At 45.1% G+C, this 16,754-nt stretch overlaps 1 protein-coding gene across 2 annotated transcripts in view; it reads right to left on the bottom strand.

Annotated features, from left to right (window-relative positions):
* Nucleotides 1–16,754, bottom strand: part of Shisa9 (shisa family member 9) — a 321,088-nt gene that overhangs the window by 14,474 nt on the left and 289,860 nt on the right. Inside the window, exons 3-4 of one of the 2 annotated variants that reach the window (XM_075942050.1) lie at nucleotides 9,013–9,168; nucleotides 1,165–1,212 (exon numbers count right to left, since the gene is read on the bottom strand). In XM_075942050.1, coding sequence (XP_075798165.1) covers nucleotides 1,165–1,212; nucleotides 9,013–9,168 — 204 coding nt within the window. The remainder of the gene's footprint in view (nucleotides 1–1,164; nucleotides 1,213–9,012; nucleotides 9,169–16,754) is intronic. The other variant, XM_075942051.1, reaches the window with a different exon arrangement.

Here is a 16,754-nt window from a genome sequence, read left to right as displayed (position 1 = left end):
TAACTATTTATCCCTGCCATCCTCCACTCCATCTTCTCTCCCCTACGCCAGTGGAAGCATATCTGTGATCAAGAGCATCCTAATTGGTGTCCCAACCCCAGTCCAACTTTCCATGTTTTAGTTCCCACTGAGAAGTCAGAGTGATCTTCTAAGAAGGTGAAAATGACACACGGGTGCCTGGTGGAGTTTGCATTGTCTATCTCCAACTCTTACTTTGTTTAACATGAGTAAAGAGTTCTGCCTCCCCTCTTTGGGAACAGCTGCTCCTTTCCCACTGTGGGATCATGTGGGATCATGCTCATGGCTGGTTGTGAAAACAGCTTTTCCTGCCCTCCACCCCCTGGGGAACAACTTACCATGAGCATCAACCAGACGTACTTTCAAGTTACAGTAGCACCTGGAGAACAACTTCCTCATTAGCATCAGACAACAACTCTCAAGTTACAGTACCACCGCTAGTGACCAGATCCCTTTAGATGAGTGTGACTCTTCCTCACTTGGACATTAATGACCTAGTTCTGAATGGACATGACAGTACAGTAGCACAACGAATGTGAAGGGCCAGAACCCTGGCACATAGTAGGGAATCAGTGTTTTAATCATAGCCACCACTTGACCAAGTCACCCAACTAGATAATTCAGACTCAACCCAAAAACTTTCTTAGTCCCGCTGCTCACTCTGCTGGGAAGTTGAAGACAAATTCTGTTCCATAAAAGTCTAGCTCCTCAGACTTGACTGTGTTTATCTCCCCATGAGGACTGTGTTCCTCCCCATGTACCACCAGTAATACATCCAGGGTTAATTGATCTTGTGTTTTGTTTCTGCCACCTTTTGTAGTTCTCTTTGATGAGTTTGCCTTTCCTGAGATGCATCTGATAGAGGAATTTCCTTAAAACAACTAATAATGGGATGTGAAGGAAAAATAGCACATGGCCCAACGACTGCCCTAAGCATGGACGCCACACCCAAGTGCACACACATATGCGCGCACATGCTACAAGACACACTGCTGCACTAGAGATTACACAGACGTGTAGTCACCAATCGGAGAAGACACACATGTAACTAGGTCACATACAAACACTGGGACTCTCTGGCCCTTCATGATTTAATGTTGAGTTTGACAACACCTGGACAAAGAGCCAGAAAAAGCAATACGGTACCTTTCGGTGACTTAAGCGTCGCCACTGCCCAGTCACCATCAGAATTTCCTAAAAAAATAACAATCGAGAAAATGCTGATCTGGTTGTGCAGAAGTGCTTGCTTGTGGTACCCTCACACCCAGGTGGTGTTCGCTACCTCAGCTAGCAGCTTCCAAGGAATCTGGCCTCAGGGGACCCAGGGAACAAGGAAGAGAGCCAGTGTGGACTTGCAGTAGGTGTGCACCTGTTGCTACAAGACATAACGGGATATCAAGAGGCATAGTCTGAACACCCCAGGCAAGAGCAGCAGAGGAAGGATTATCAAACAGTTCTCTGGTTACAAGTTTCACCTCACTATGAGAGGTTGGTTTGGCTAATGTGTATACAAGTGGACAGATATGTAATTTGCTCCCATTTGCTGTAGACATTCTTCTGAAAGAGGGCATGCCATTGTTAAGTCATGCTCCGAGTCCGAGATTAGAGCATGCCCTTCTGCCCATAGTTTTAAATGCTGCATTGTGTATAGCCTGCCTTACCACAATGCCTAACTCTGAAAGACCCTGTTGAAAGAGTGAGTGAATTGGCTCTTCTCCAGAGTCGCTTTTCCTTAAGTAGGAAACTCCCCAGTGTTGTGGGAATGTATCCAGCCAATAGCCTCTTAGAGCCAGCCATTAGGGCGAGGGCTGACACACTATAAGCATAGACACGAGGCATGCCTGCCCTTTTTCCCTTTCGCTTGGTTGGTGGTCGGAGTTTGGTTTGCAACCCCAGCACCCACAAACCAGAGGAACACAGCAGCTTTCTATTACGAGTGATCCCCAATAAACATTTGTTATCTTTTATTAGGGCTCTTATGACCAGAATGATTACAGAGCCTCCCTGGTGTGCCAAAGAACTTTCAGATTGCATGGACACCTTGGGGATCTGAACCCTATCCTCTCTTCACTTGAACAAAGAGGAACTTGGAGCCACAGGACAGTGAATTAAACCTCAATGCCCTGCCTGCTATGCTTTGCCATGTCTTCTCCCCTCAACTAGGGTCACCTGGAAATAGGCCTAGGGCCCCAGATCTTCCTTTGCTCAGGGACACTAGTATGACCAGCACCCAAGTCACAGGCTCCAAGGAAGTCATGCCCCTCCTTAATCAAATTTCTCAGTTTGCCTCAGTCTTTTGTCACCTTTCCCCAGCTTCAGGTCAGGTCATGGGCTGACCAGGCAGTAACACATTTTCTTCTGTGAATCCATTGAGTGTACTTAATAAGATGATGTGGTACCAAACAGGTACCACAGACCTCACTACACTTGGTGCCACTAGCTGACATTAGAGGAATATTTGGGGATGATAATTGATCATTAAAAAGAGAATGGACCTTTCTAGAGCAAACAAGGACTGTAGGAAGGAAAGAGAGATGAGGGAAGGTTGGGTGTCCTGAATTCTTTCTTAACTTCATTGGGATGGAGTTATTCCACTGCAATGATTTCTCAGTAACCTCTATTGGAAAAGCAGGAGCTGTGCTATTTGTTGCTTGAAATTTCACCTCAGATAGACTGTATTCCAAATATGTTATATTTCTGTTGCATTCAGCATCGTGGGAAAGTTGTTAGTGTCACAGCAAAAACTGACAGCTTGGTGAACCTTGCCCCCACAGGAGGAGAGGGAAGTGGGGATGGCCTCACAGGAAGAGGGGGAAGTGGGGTTACCCCCACAGAAGGTGAGGATGTGGGGATGGCCCCATAGAAGGAGGGGAAGTGGGAATACCCCCACAGAAGGAGGGAGAAGTGGAGATGCCTCACAGAAGGAGGGAGAAGTGGGGATGGCCTCACAGAAAGAGAGGGGAAGTGGGGATGCCCCACAGGAGGAGGGGGAAGTGGGAATGGCCTCACAGAAGGTGGGGGATGTGAGGATGGCCTCACAGGAGGGAGAAGTGGGGATGCCTCACAGAAAAAGAGGGGAAGTGGGGATGCCCCACAGAAGGAGGGGGAAGTGGGGATGGCTCCGCAGAAGGAGGGGGATGTGGGGATGCCTCACAGGAGGAGGGGGATGTGGGGATGGCTCCGCAGAAGGAGGGGGATGTGGGGGATGCCTCACAGAAGGAGAGGGAAGTGGGGATGGCTCCGCAGAAGGAGGGGGATGTGGGGATGGCCTCACAGAAGGTGGGGGATGTGAGGATGGCCTCACAGGAGGGAGAAGTGGGGATGCCTCACAGAAAAAGAGGGGAAGTGGGGATGCCCCACAGAAGGAGGGGGAAGTGGGGATGGCCTCACAGGAGGAGGGAGATGTGGGGATGGCCCCACAGAATGTGGGGGATGTTGGGGGAACCTTGAAACTCTTCAGCCCAGTGATATGCTTTGACAGTCACAAGTAGCCCTACAATGGCATCATTTTGTGCAAACAGAAGGATTTCCAAGTCAAGCCATCTTGAATGTGAAGTCTGATACTCAACTACACTGTGCCTCGGTTTCTCCACCAGCAATACCACGATACAAAAGTTCTTCTGTCTCTCTTGGACACGTGATGCTTTGGAATTCAGTGGTGTTAGCCTCTGCTAATGTCTAACTTAAAAAAAAAATTAATCCAGCTGAAATCAGTTCATGGCTGGGAACTGCATATTTTTCTTTGGGTTTTGGTTTGAGAGATACCAGCAGCGAGCATAGAGAGGGAATCCCTGCAATGTTGCTGACGTTTTCCATTCTTATCAGAAGATGTAATATATTCTGGAAAATCATCATCTGTTCAACGGCAAAAGGGAAAATATTTTCCTTAATATAAAATTAAACTTCGGGTTAAAATGAAGCTATGCAGCATTCCATTATCATGCTGGAAATTCCTTCTTTCTTACACTGGGTGGCCAAGGTTACCCTGAGTCACATAAGGGGCTGTGGTCAGCAGCCTCCAGCAGTCTAGGAGTTCAAGCCTCAGAAACCTGGAACCATGGATCAGGGCAGACGGGAGATAAAGGCAGACTGCAGGCAGCTTCCTGTTTGTGATGGAGTCTCCCCTGCTCTAGAGAGAGCACCAGGTGATCTTTTGGGATACCTTCCGGGGCACTTGAAACTCAGACCTGACCAATTTTAGTTTCACACACATTCTTCCTTCCTCCTGGACCCCTTAGGTTCTGACTTGGCATGATGTCTACCACATGACAATCTACTGGCTTTACAAATCACACTGATAGTTTGAAATGCCCCGTGTGGTGCCGTGCATTGGACACAATGTCGATGGGGTCGGCCAGGTCCTTGCCTCAGTATCACCTATAGTCTAGGGGCGCCAATCCAGTATCTGGAGAATAAGCAGACTCCCCGAGCCCTGAGTGGCTCAGCCCCTGACACTTGCCTCTGTGTTCAGTCCTTCGCCAATAGCTCAGCAGTGGGCCCCTGGGAACAGGCCATTCTACTGCCACACACCTGGTATGGGGTGTGTTGAGGCCCTGAAGTCTAAAAGAAGAAAGTTCTAAGTATGAATGGGGTTATTTCAATTAAGCAGCAAAAATAGAATGAGAGACAAAGGCAGGCAGGTTTGGGGATCTGAGTTGGGGATAAAATATACTTATAACCCTTCCTTCAAATATGATCTCCCACCAACACCGGCAGTAGGTGTTTGAGATGTTTCAGCCCCACAGTTACTCTGAAGAGGTGGAAAGATTTAATATTACAATTATACAAATTGGAGTGATGTTGGGGGCTATCGAGCTCTGCTGCCTTGCCTATCATGTGAAGTAGAAACCTAGGCATTTCACTGGCTGGCTCCGTGGTACACAGCTTGGTAAAGGCAGAGCCCAGACTAGAGGGAGCACCTGGTAGACACGCACTGCATACTTTGGATATCAAAGCCTTCAAGGTAGATTTATTTCCTAGGGATTTTCTTTCTTTACCCGCTGGACTGGAAGATCTCCCACAGTGAGTCTGGCTCTGGGAGGCTGCAGAGCTTTAGAGGGCAGACCGTTTTTTAAACAGCCTTGCCCCTGGGAGGTAATGATCCTCTAATGAAATGCATTTCCCCACTCACCCCAGGTTTGAATTACACCTTAATAAAGAACCCTTGAAAGAACATTTATTATGGGATTTGCAGTTCACTGATGCAAGCTGATGCTGGAGTCCCAGGAGCCGCTGGTCAGGCAGCTCCTCAGTTAGCCACAAACTGATGCTGGAACTGAGGGGAGCCACAGGTCAGGTGGTTCCTCAGTCAGCCACAAACTGACACTCCACTCAAAAGAGAGGCCCCAGCCCACTCGCCACTAAGTAAAATCCTGAGAACTCCAATTGTTCAAGGAAAGGAAGGGAAGTCCATCAGCCCCGGAATAGATGGGGCCAAAATCCCAAGAGAAATTCTTTCTTTTGCTACAAGATACAAAGATGATTTTCGTAAAAATCCAGCTAGTCTCTGATTTTGTCAAAGGCAAGCTCATTCATTCATGCAAAAGAATTTCCAGAAGGCCCTGGTTGCAGAAGAAAGAGTTACATAGGGAGCATCAAACATATTTTCAGATTGCAAATTTCATTCCGAATTCTCTGCAGACATTTCTTGTCTAAAGCTACCCCACAGAAACCCCAGAGAAGATGAAGGAGCTGTGTTGGAACATTCATCAATTATTTACCCTAAGAGCTACTAAGTCTCTGATTTGTGTGGGGTCTAAGAGGAAAAAAATGAGTTGCGTGGATTGATTTGACCAGTCCACAAGAAATGAAACACATCTGGACCAATTATTCTTAGTGTCTAAAGAAGAATCCCATATAACAACAGATGTTATTTATCACTGAAGTGTGGGGTTCAGGAAAGAGAGGGGGGACCGGAAGAGTGCTTGCAGGTTATTGAAGCCCTGTGAGCAGTGAAGATGCTCTCGCCTGCTCTCCTGGGCAATACTACCTCTCCCTTCCTTGTTAAACATGCAGCTTAGTATGCACATGTTTTGCAAGAACAGTGTGGAATCAAGAAAATTGATGACTATAGAACAGAAGAGGGGGAGACAGAGAAATAAAGCACGAGACTCGGATAGCTAGTAGGGAAAGTCTTACCAGTCAGGAAATGTAGAAAAGCCCGTTTCTGTCTATTAAACACGTGACCTTGGCACTATACACTGGCTCAATCTCTTCTCATTATTCCATCCTGAAGGCCTAGGCAACTGGGGAACAGGAGCTCTTCGACTTCTGATACATTAACCACATAGCCTCTCTCTCTGACCTTACGTGAGGTCCCAATACATTTGTTTAATGAGTATTATTATTATTATTATTATTATTATCAACCTTAGATACCACAAACATCAGAGCCACATGGTAGTGTCTGAACTTTGGGTTCTGAGGTTAGGGCATTTCTTAGCTGAACCAACCAAAGAATATCTGCTATCCCATCTCTCCTGAGGGGCTGGGAGAAAGAGGTGAACAATTGCATATCTGTAGTGTCCTCTACCTGTCCAGTGTTTCCTGGATCTAAAACTGTGAGAATAAATGAGTTGGTGCTGTAATGGCCAGAAGAGCAGAAAGAGCTCCACCATGAAGTCAGATGGCAGTCCCGGCTGAAGGAGTCGTCCTATGACAAAGGTCCTGGCAGTCAATCCTTCAGTAAAGGAGAAGCATCCTCCATAAGGAGAACGTTAGGGACAAGGAAGAAAACCTGTCAGGAGGACTCAGGCTGAGCCTGAAAGAAGATAGACCCGGGAAAGGAGTCAGCATGGCTGCTCACACGGGAGTGGCCATCTGAGAAGGACATTATGAATGATGGGACTTAGCTCATTTCACTGTTTCTCTCTGTGCATTTTGTAAACTGGGAAACTGGGGACTGCCAGGGGTTGGGTGCTGTGCAAGTCACACGGAAGCTGTGCGGTAGAACCAGGGTTGGAGTTCATATCTGCTTGGCTCTTCAGCTCCTCAAAATACAAGTTCAGAAGCGTGGTAGGTGAGGTGGGAAGGTGGGCTTAGAAACCTCTCCTCGAAAACAGGACTAGAAAATGGAACTCACAGGATGTAACAAGAGGGAAACAGATTTCCTGTGTCTGGAGTCAGCAAGAATGTAGGAAGCAGGCACTGGATTTGAGAGAGGACATGAAGAGCGAGCAGTGGAGATGGGGTCCGCTTCTCCTGAATGCTGGTTTGTGGACTGGTCTAAGCCAGTAGCCCTCAGTGCTGGCTTCTTATTAGAACACTATGGCCTTTTCAAATTTTCACATCCATGAATGGTTAGTCATGTATCTTTGTGCCCCTTATGCATGCATTCCTGGTGCTTGTGGAGGCCAGAAAAAGGTGTCGGATCCCTGGAACTGGAGTTGCAGATGGTTATGAGACAAGCTGTTGGTGCTGGAAATTGAGTCAGGGTCATCTAGAAGAGTCACTGAGCTAACTCTGCAGCTCTCTTTATTTTTTTCAAATGTCCATGTCTGAACTCCAATCTTACCCAGCTCAGTTAAAGTTTCCAAGGTACACTGGGGCCCAGGTACTGTTTACTACAATGGGTGCTGATCATCTGTGTCACCGAGAAGCTGAGTTGCCACAACCAATCACTAACCAGGAACTGATGGCTTTGCTGTGGCTGTGACTTCACCCAGCAGAATGTGTCTGAGAGCAAGGTGCCCTGTTCAAGTGGGAGAGACAGAGGAGACACAAGAGAGAGGTGGATGCTGGGTAACAGAAACATCTGTTAGCCTCGGCTCTGCTTCCTGCGGCTGTGGGGTCTGTTGAATCGCTGCTTCAGTAGGGTTTCTTAATCTAGTCGTTGAGCTACTAATTGTGTATTCTCCCATGGATCAGTGAGAGAGCGTGCTTCAGAAGTCAAATGTAGTACTGTACACTTGGTAAGATCAACATTTATAGTAGCTGTAGAATCTCCCTTCCCTAGGAGAGAAGGCTGCATGAGCAAACATTGTGTGCCCTCCATAAGCTTGTCAGAGATGACAGGGAATGTGTGGTGATGGGACTAGGACTAATAGACCAGATTCTACACCTGAGGATCCTGAGGACTGCCTAGGGCAGATGGGGAATGCTAAAGGGGGTTACACATAAGCGGGCCCATGAGCATCTAGGTCTTTCTCCCCAGGAAAGAGTCCTAAATAAACAGGTGCTCCAGATGACCAGCCTGCCCCCAGAGAAAGGCAGGAAGGACTCAATTAGTCCAGAGGAAGCAGCTGGGCAGTCTTGAGTCTAGATGGACAGGTAGAAGGATGATAGATGAGAGATAGATGATAGATAGGTAGGTAGGTAGGTAGGTAGGTAGGTAGGTAGGTAGATAGATGATATGATTGATGATAGAGAAGATAGATGATAGATAGATAGATGATAGATAGATAGATAGATAGATAGATAGATAGATAGATAGATAGATGATATGATTGATGATAGAGATAGATAGATAGATAGATAGATAGATAGATAGATAGATAGATAGATAGATAGATGATACGATTGATGATAGAGATGATAGATGATAGATAGATAGATAGATAGATAGATAGATAGATAGATAGATATGATTGATGATAGAGATAGATAGATAGATGATAGAGATAGATAGGTGATAGATAAAAAGACAATAGGGGATAGATTCATAAATAGACATTTATACATAGATTAGATGATAGATTTATAAATAGACATATATGTATACATGGATAGATAGATGATAGGTTCATAGACACACATGCATTGATTTATAAATGCATAGGCATATACATAGATAGATACATGCATAAATTGGTTACTAGATAGATAGATACAGATATACAGATAGGCAGATAAATGATAGATGATAGACAGACGGAAAGATGATAGATAAGCAGAGGAAATAGGTTTAATAAAAAAATAAGGGTAAAAAACAAAGAAGTCCATAGGCAGAAGCCAAGTGAAGAAGAAAGGAAAAGGATTCTTGCAGGATGTCCTTACCTACTGCCTTTAGGGAGGCATACTTGTTGAGCTCTTTGCCGGGAGGCTGCTGTTCATACGGATTAGAAATCTGGCCCAGGTTGGGGTATGAATGTGGGTGTCCCATCTGCTGGAGCAGAGGAGAAGTGGGCACTGCGTTGTTCATCTGGGTGGTATCTGAAAATGAAGAGACAGACATGGTCATAAACAGAGCAGGGACTTCCAACCACCCCCACTATCATCACATCCCTCCAGCCTAAAACCCTCCCACATACTGTGGACATACATGGAAGACGAACATGCGTGGAAGAGCATCAGACAGAGCGACAGCATGCCAAGTTTCTATCATCACATAGCTACTTGTGTTGTCAAAAAAATCTGTGGGGGCAGTGGTTAAGAACTCAGATTTGATTGTCAGCACCCATATTTAGCAGTTCACAAACACTTGTAACTCCAGCTCCAGGGGCATCCAACTTCTCAAGCCAACCTTGCACTTATATGCATATACACACAGAGACTCAGAATTAAAATTAAAAGAAATATTTTAAAATAACAAAAAAATTAAAATTAAAAGAAACACTTTAAAATATCAAAATTTCGGTGCTGGGGAAATGTCTGGGTGACCTGAGTTCAAATCCCAGCACCTGTGTCAAGAAGGTAGGCGTGTACATGTCTGTCTACACTTCTAGCAGGTGTGGGTAGAGACAGGCAGGCCCTTGGAGTCGGGCAGCCTAACAGAAACACCCAGCTAGCTTCTCATTCAATGAGAGACCTTGGCTCAGTGCAATAAGGTGAAGAGCAGAGAGGCAATACCCAATACCTGGCTTCTACATGTATGTGCATAGATGTATAAGCCTCCCCGCCCCCCCCCCATTTAAGAACAAACAGGATTTGTGCACTAATATGTTCACCTTCAGTAACATTCAATGACCTCTAACTCAGAAGAGTGCTCAAGTCTACCCCTTTGCCAAGAAGCTGGCAAACAGGAGTTCACCAGTGATGGCAAAAAATCTGAGACCAGAGGCCTCAGAAGCTTGAGGCCTATGGGCAACCTGCAGAGCTGCCGTACCTGCAGAAAGGAGTCTAGACCACTGCACTGATATTCACAGTGCATGGATATGTGAAACAGACAGTGTAACCTCTGGCAATCAAGCCTACCAAAGTGGATAATCTCCAGAATGCCAGGATCTTTGATCAGAAAGACTTTTTACACTATTTCATTGTGCTTTGTTCTATTTCACACATGTATTATGTGCATGGCTTATACATGCATATGATAGAATGCACCTGTTAGGGGGAAAGGGCTTCAGAGCAAATTCACACCACATGTCTATGAGGTTTCCAGAGACTGGACAGGAAGCATGCGAGGTGGTACAAATGTTATAGTGTTTATCTTACAAAAGAAAATGTGTCCATTTCTGCACACAAAGGTTTGCGTGAACTAAACAAAATATTATAAAGTACACATATTCAAGACTACTTGGAAGGGACTCTCTAGAAGGTTCATCTTATCAATGCACTCTGAGATGAGGCACGAAGGAAAAGTAGAATATCAGTCAGATGTGGCAGGTGAGAAAAGGCGCTAGAGAGAAATTACAGGCAGAGGAAGCAGCAGGTGGCTTTGGCGCTGGAGGGAAGATGGCAGGTTCGGATTCAGAACCTGGGGAGTGGTCCTTGTTCTCCAGACATGCATGGCTGGAAAAAAGCATGAAGAAAGTAGAACAAGGGGAAAGGTGGCAGAGCTCAGCCAGCTCACTGAGAGACCCCATCTTCACTTTGAGAGCAATGAATTGGGGTTGCAGGCAGAAATGGTCGGTTGAGGAGAGTCAATGAGGGTCCAGCCTCAACTAGGGAATCTGGAAGATGAGCTGCTACCACAACGCTGGGACTACCTCATGAGATCCCATTAGCTGGCATTCACGCTCACTTCCCAGCCTCTGCAGCTGTTGGCTGCTCACACAGCTGCTGGTATGCAGTGGTTTCCTCTCAGCTGTTGGTGTTGCCATGCTGGGCTCTGTGCGTTTCACCCCTCACCCTCAACACCTGGGTGGAGTGTGACCAATGCCTCACTGCCATCAAGGTACAGAGTACAGACACCTGCTTCAAATGGGGAGTGACTGTGGAGAGATCAGTGGGTGCTTGAGGACTCACCATGGATTGAGACAGATTTAGTACTGTTTCAACTATTCAAGCTGCCATTGTAGGGTGAAACTAGCCTAGATATTATATAAAATAAAATAGTCGTGTTTATTTCAGTAAAATTTTATTTTCAAAACCAGATAGCTCCAGGTTTGCCTCAAGGGCTTTGTTTGATCTTCACTGTCTACACTTTACCTGACACCTTCATCCATGTATAGCCACCGTATCTTCCCTTTTGGTTTCCGTGTGTGTGTGTGTGTGTGTGTGTGTGTGTGTACCACTCTGAAAACCACTCACGAAGAGCTATGAGCTGAACCCCTACCTCAGGCTCTGCATCTAAATGGTGCAATTCATAACATATATGAATATTTTTGTATTCAGAAACTGATGAACCCAGTTGTAAAGAGAAAGGATACCATAACTGCTTCACAAATATAGGGAGTGTGTTATCATCAGTACACCTGTCTGGGCTATCACATAAAGCCCTGTGTCTATAGGGAGTGCTGTGAAGCATAAGCTATCTAAGCCAGCCTCAGGCTGGCGTCCAAAGGCATAGGACATCCTGCTGCGATAGCTTTTGTCTGACCAGGACAAACAGGAGAGGAGAAGAAGGGTGCTGGTAGGATATGGCTATCACTGTGCCCCGGAGCCTGAGATGCTCCTACATTTTCCTGTGCAGATCCGATTTCCTAAGCATAAGTCTTCACTCCTGAAAAAGTCAGGCCAAGTAAGCATTTTCCCAAATGTTGGTCCAATGGAAAGAAGCTCAGCTCACCATACATCGTCACGCCTGATGCTCTCTGTGTTTGTGTGTGATTAGCATACATCGTCATGTCTGACGTTCTCTGTGTTTCTTTATGTGTATTTTAGCATACAGCATCATGTCTGATGCTTTGTGTTTCTTTGTGTGTGATTAGCATACATGGTCATGTCTGATGCTCTGTGTTTGTGTGTGATTTCAGCATACACCGTCATGTCTGTCATTCTCTGTGTTTCTTTGTGTGTATGTCAGCATACATTATCAAGCCTGATGCTCTCTGTGTGCGATTTCAGCATACACTGTCACGTCTGATGCTCTCTGTGTTTGTGTGTGATTAGCATACATTGTCACGTCTGATGCTCTCTGTGTTTGTGTGTGATTAGCATACACTGTCATGTCTGATGCTCTCTGGGTTTGTGTGTGATTAGCATACACTGTCACGTCTGATGCTCTCTGTGTTTGTGTGTGATTAGCATACACTGTCATGTCTGATGCTCTCTGTGTTTGTGTGTGATTAGCATACACTGTCACATCTGATGCTCTCTGTGTTTGTGTGTGATTAGCATACATTGTCATGTCTGATACTCTCTGTGTTTGTGTGTGATTAGCATACACTGTCATGTCTGATGCTCTCTGTGTTTGTGTGTGATTAGCATACACTGTCATGTCTGATACTCTCTGTGTTTGTGTGTGATTAGCATACATTGTCACGTCTGATGCTCTCTGTGTTTGTGTGTGATTAGCATACATTGTCATGTCTGATACTCTCTGTGTTTGTGTGTGATTAGCATACACTGTCAATTCTGATACTCTCTGTGTTTGTGTGTGATTAGCATACATTGTCACGTCTGATGCTCTCTGTGTTTGTGTGTGATTAGCATACATTGTCACGTCTGATGCTCTCTGTGTGTGATTAGCATACAGTGTCATGTCTGATGCTCTCTGTGTTTGTGTGTGATTAGCATACACTGTCATGTCTGATGCTCTCTGGGTTTGTGTGTGATTAGCATACACTGTCACGTCTGATGCTCTCTGTGTTTGTGTGTGATTAGCATACAGTGTCATGTCTGATGCTCTCTGTGTGTGATTAGCATACACTGTCATGTCTGATACTCTCTGTGTTTGTGTGTGATTAGCATACATTGTCACGTCTGATGCTCTCTGTGTTTGTGTGTGATTAGCATACATTGTCACGTCTGATGCTCTCTGTGTGTGATTAGCATACAGTGTCATGTCTGATGCTCTCTGTGTTTGTGTGTGATTAGCATACATTGTCACGTCTGATGCTCTCTGTGTGTGATTAGCATACAGTGTCATGTCTGATGCTCTCTGGGTTTGTGTGTGATTAGCATACACTGTCACGTCTGATGCTCTCTGTGTTTGTGTGTGATTAGCATACACTGTCACGTCTGATGCTCTCTGTGTTTGTGTGTGATTAGCATACAGTGTCATGTCTGATGCTCTCTGTGTTTGTGTGTGATTAGCATACACTGTCACGTCTGATGCTCTCTGGGTTTGTGTGTGATTAGCATACACTGTCATGTCTGATGCTCTCTGTGTTTGTGTGTGATTAGCATACACTGTCACGTCTGATGCTCTCTGTGTTTGTGTGTGATTAGCATACAGTGTCATGTCTGATGCTCTCTGTGTTTGTGTGTGATTAGCATACAGTGTCATGTCTGATGCTCTCTGTGTTTGTGTGTGATTAGCATACACTGTCATGTCTGATGCTCTCTGGGTTTGTGTGTGATTAGCATACACTGTCACGTCTGATGCTCTCTGTGTTTGTGTGTGATTAGCATACATTATCACGTCTGATGCTCTCTGTGTGTGATTAGCATACAGTGTCATGTCTGATGCTCTCTGTGTTTGTGTGTGATTAGCATACATTGTCACGTCTGATGCTCTCGGTGTTTGTGTGTGATTAGCATACATTGTCATGTCTGATACTCTCTGTGTTTGTGTGTGATTAGCATACATTGTCACGTCTGATGCTCTCTGTGTTTGTGTGTGATTAGCATACATTGTCACGTCTGATGCTCTCTGTGTGTGATTAGCATACACTGTCACGTCTGATGCTCTCTGTGTTTGTGTGTGATTAGCATACATTATCACGTCTGATGCTCTCTGTGTGTGATTAGCATAAATTGTCATGTCTGATGCTCTCTGTGTTTGTGTGTGATTAGCATACACTGTCATGTCTGATGCTCTCTGTGTTTGTGTGTGATTAGCATACACTGTCACGTCTGATGCTCTCTGTGTTTGTGTGTGATTAGCATACAGTGTCATGTCTGATGCTCTCTGGGTTTGTGTGTGATTAGCATACACTGTCACGTCTGATGCTCTCTGTGTTTGTGTGTGATTAGCATACACTGTCACGTCTGATGCTCTCTGTGTTTGTGTGTGATTAGCATACACTGTCATGTCTGATGCTCTCTGGGTTTGTGTGTGATTAGCATACACTGTCACGTCTGATGCTCTCTGTGTTTGTGTGTGATTAGCATACACTGTCATGTCTGATACTCTCTGTGTTTGTGTGTGATTAGCATACATTGTCACGTCTGATGCTCTCTGTGTTTGTGTGTGATTAGCATACATTGTCACGTCTGATGCTCTCTGTGTGTGATTAGCATACAGTGTCATGTCTGATGCTCTCTGTGTTTGTGTGTGATTAGCATACATTGTCACGTCTGATGCTCTCTGTGTGTGATTAGCATACACTGTCACGTCTGATGCTCTCTGTGTTTGTGTGTGATTAGCATACACTGTCATGTCTGATGCTCTCTGTGTGTGATTAGCATACACTGTCACGTCTGATGCTCTCTGTGTTTGTGTGTGATTAGCATACACTGTCATGTCTGATGCTCTCTGTGTTTGTGTGTGATTAGCATACACTGTCACGTCTGATGCTCTCTGTGTTTGTGTGTGATTAGCATACACTGTCATGTCTGATGCTCTCTGTGTTTGTGTGTGATTAGCATACAGTGTCATGTCTGATGCTCTCTGTGTTTGTGTGTGATTAGCATACACTGTCATGTCTGATGCTCTCTGGGTTTGTGTGTGATTAGCATACACTGTCACGTCTGATGCTCTCTGTGTTTGTGTGTGATTAGCATACATTATCACGTCTGATGCTCTCTGTGTGTGATTAGCATACAGTGTCATGTCTGATGCTCTCTGTGTGTGATTAGCATACACTGTCACGTCTGATGCTCTCTGGGTTTGTGTGTGATTAGCATACACTGTCATGTCTGATGCTCTCTGTGTTTGTGTGTGATTAGCATACACTGTCATGTCTGATGCTCTCTGTGTTTGTGTGTGATTAGCATACATTGTCATGTCTGATGCTCTCTGTGTTTGTGTGTGATTAGCATACACTGTCACGTCTGATGCTCTCTGTGTGTGATTAGCATACAGTGTCATGTCTGATGCTCTCTGTGTTTGTGTGTGATTAGCATACACTGTCACGTCTGATGCTCTCTGTGTGTGATTAGCATACACTGTCACGTCTGATGCTCTCTGTGTTTGTGTGTGATTAGCATACACTGTCACGTCTGATGCTCTCTGTGTGTGATTAGCATACATTGTCACGTCTGATGCTCTCTGTGTTTGTGTGTGATTAGCATACACTGTCACGTCTGATGCTCTCTGTGTTTGTGTGTGATTAGCATACACTGTCACGTCTGATGCTCTCTGTGTTTGTGTGTGATTAGCATACACTGTCATGTCTGATGCTCTCTGTGTTTGTGTCTGATTAGCATACACTGTCATGTCTGATGCTCTCTGTGTTTGTGTGTGATTAGCATACATTATCACGTCTGATGCTCTCTGTGTGTGATTAGCATACACTGTCACGTCTGATGCTCTCTGTGTTTGTGTGTGATTAGCATACACTGTCATGTCTGATGCTCTCTGTGTTTGTGTGTGATTAGCATACACTGTCATGTCTGATGCTCTCTGGGTTTGTGTGTGATTAGCATACACTGTCATGTCTGATGCTCTCTGTGTCTGTGTGTGATTAGCATACACTGTCATGTCTGATGCTCTCTGGGTTTGTGTGTGATTAGCATACACTGTCACGTCTGATGCTCTCTGTGTTTGTGTGTGATTAGCATACACTGTCATGTCTGATACTCTCTGTGTTTGTGTGTGATTAGCATACATTGTCACGTCTGATGCTCTCTGTGTTTGTGTGTGATTAGCATACATTGTCACGTCTGATGCTCTCTGTGTGTGATTAGCATACAGTGTCATGTCTGATGCTCTCTGTGTTTGTGTGTGATTAGCATACACTGTCACGTCTGATGCTCTCTGTGTTTGTGTGTGATTAGCATACACTGTCACGTCTGATGCTCTCTGTGTTTGTGTGTGATTAGCATACACTGTCACGTCTGATGCTCTCTGTGTTTGTGTGTGATTAGCATACACTGTCATGTCTGATGCTCTCTGTGTTTGTGTGTGATTAGCATACATTGTCATGTCTGATGCTCTCTGTGTTTGTGTGTGATTAGCATACACTGTCATGTCTGATGCTCTCTGTGTTTGTGTGTGATTAGCATACACTGTCACGTCTGATGCTCTCTGTGTTTGTGTGTGATTAGCATACATTGTCACGTCTGATGCTCTCTGTGTTTGTGTGTGATTAGCATACACTGTCACGTCTGATGCTCTCTGTGTTGTGTGTGATTAGCATACACTGTCATGTCTGATGCTCTCTGTGTTTGTGTGTGATTAGCATACAGTGTCATGTCTGATGCTCTCTGTGTTTGTGTGTGATTAGCATACACTGTCATGTCTGATGCTCTCTGTGTTTGTGTGTGATTAGCATACACTGTCATGTCTGATGCTCTCTGTGTTTGTGTGT

Source organism: Microtus pennsylvanicus, chromosome 11 (assembly GCF_037038515.1).
Source record: "Microtus pennsylvanicus isolate mMicPen1 chromosome 11, mMicPen1.hap1, whole genome shotgun sequence".
Classification (NCBI taxonomy): domain Eukaryota; kingdom Metazoa; phylum Chordata; class Mammalia; order Rodentia; family Cricetidae; genus Microtus; species Microtus pennsylvanicus.
This window is presented reverse-complemented; position numbering and strand designations above follow the sequence as displayed.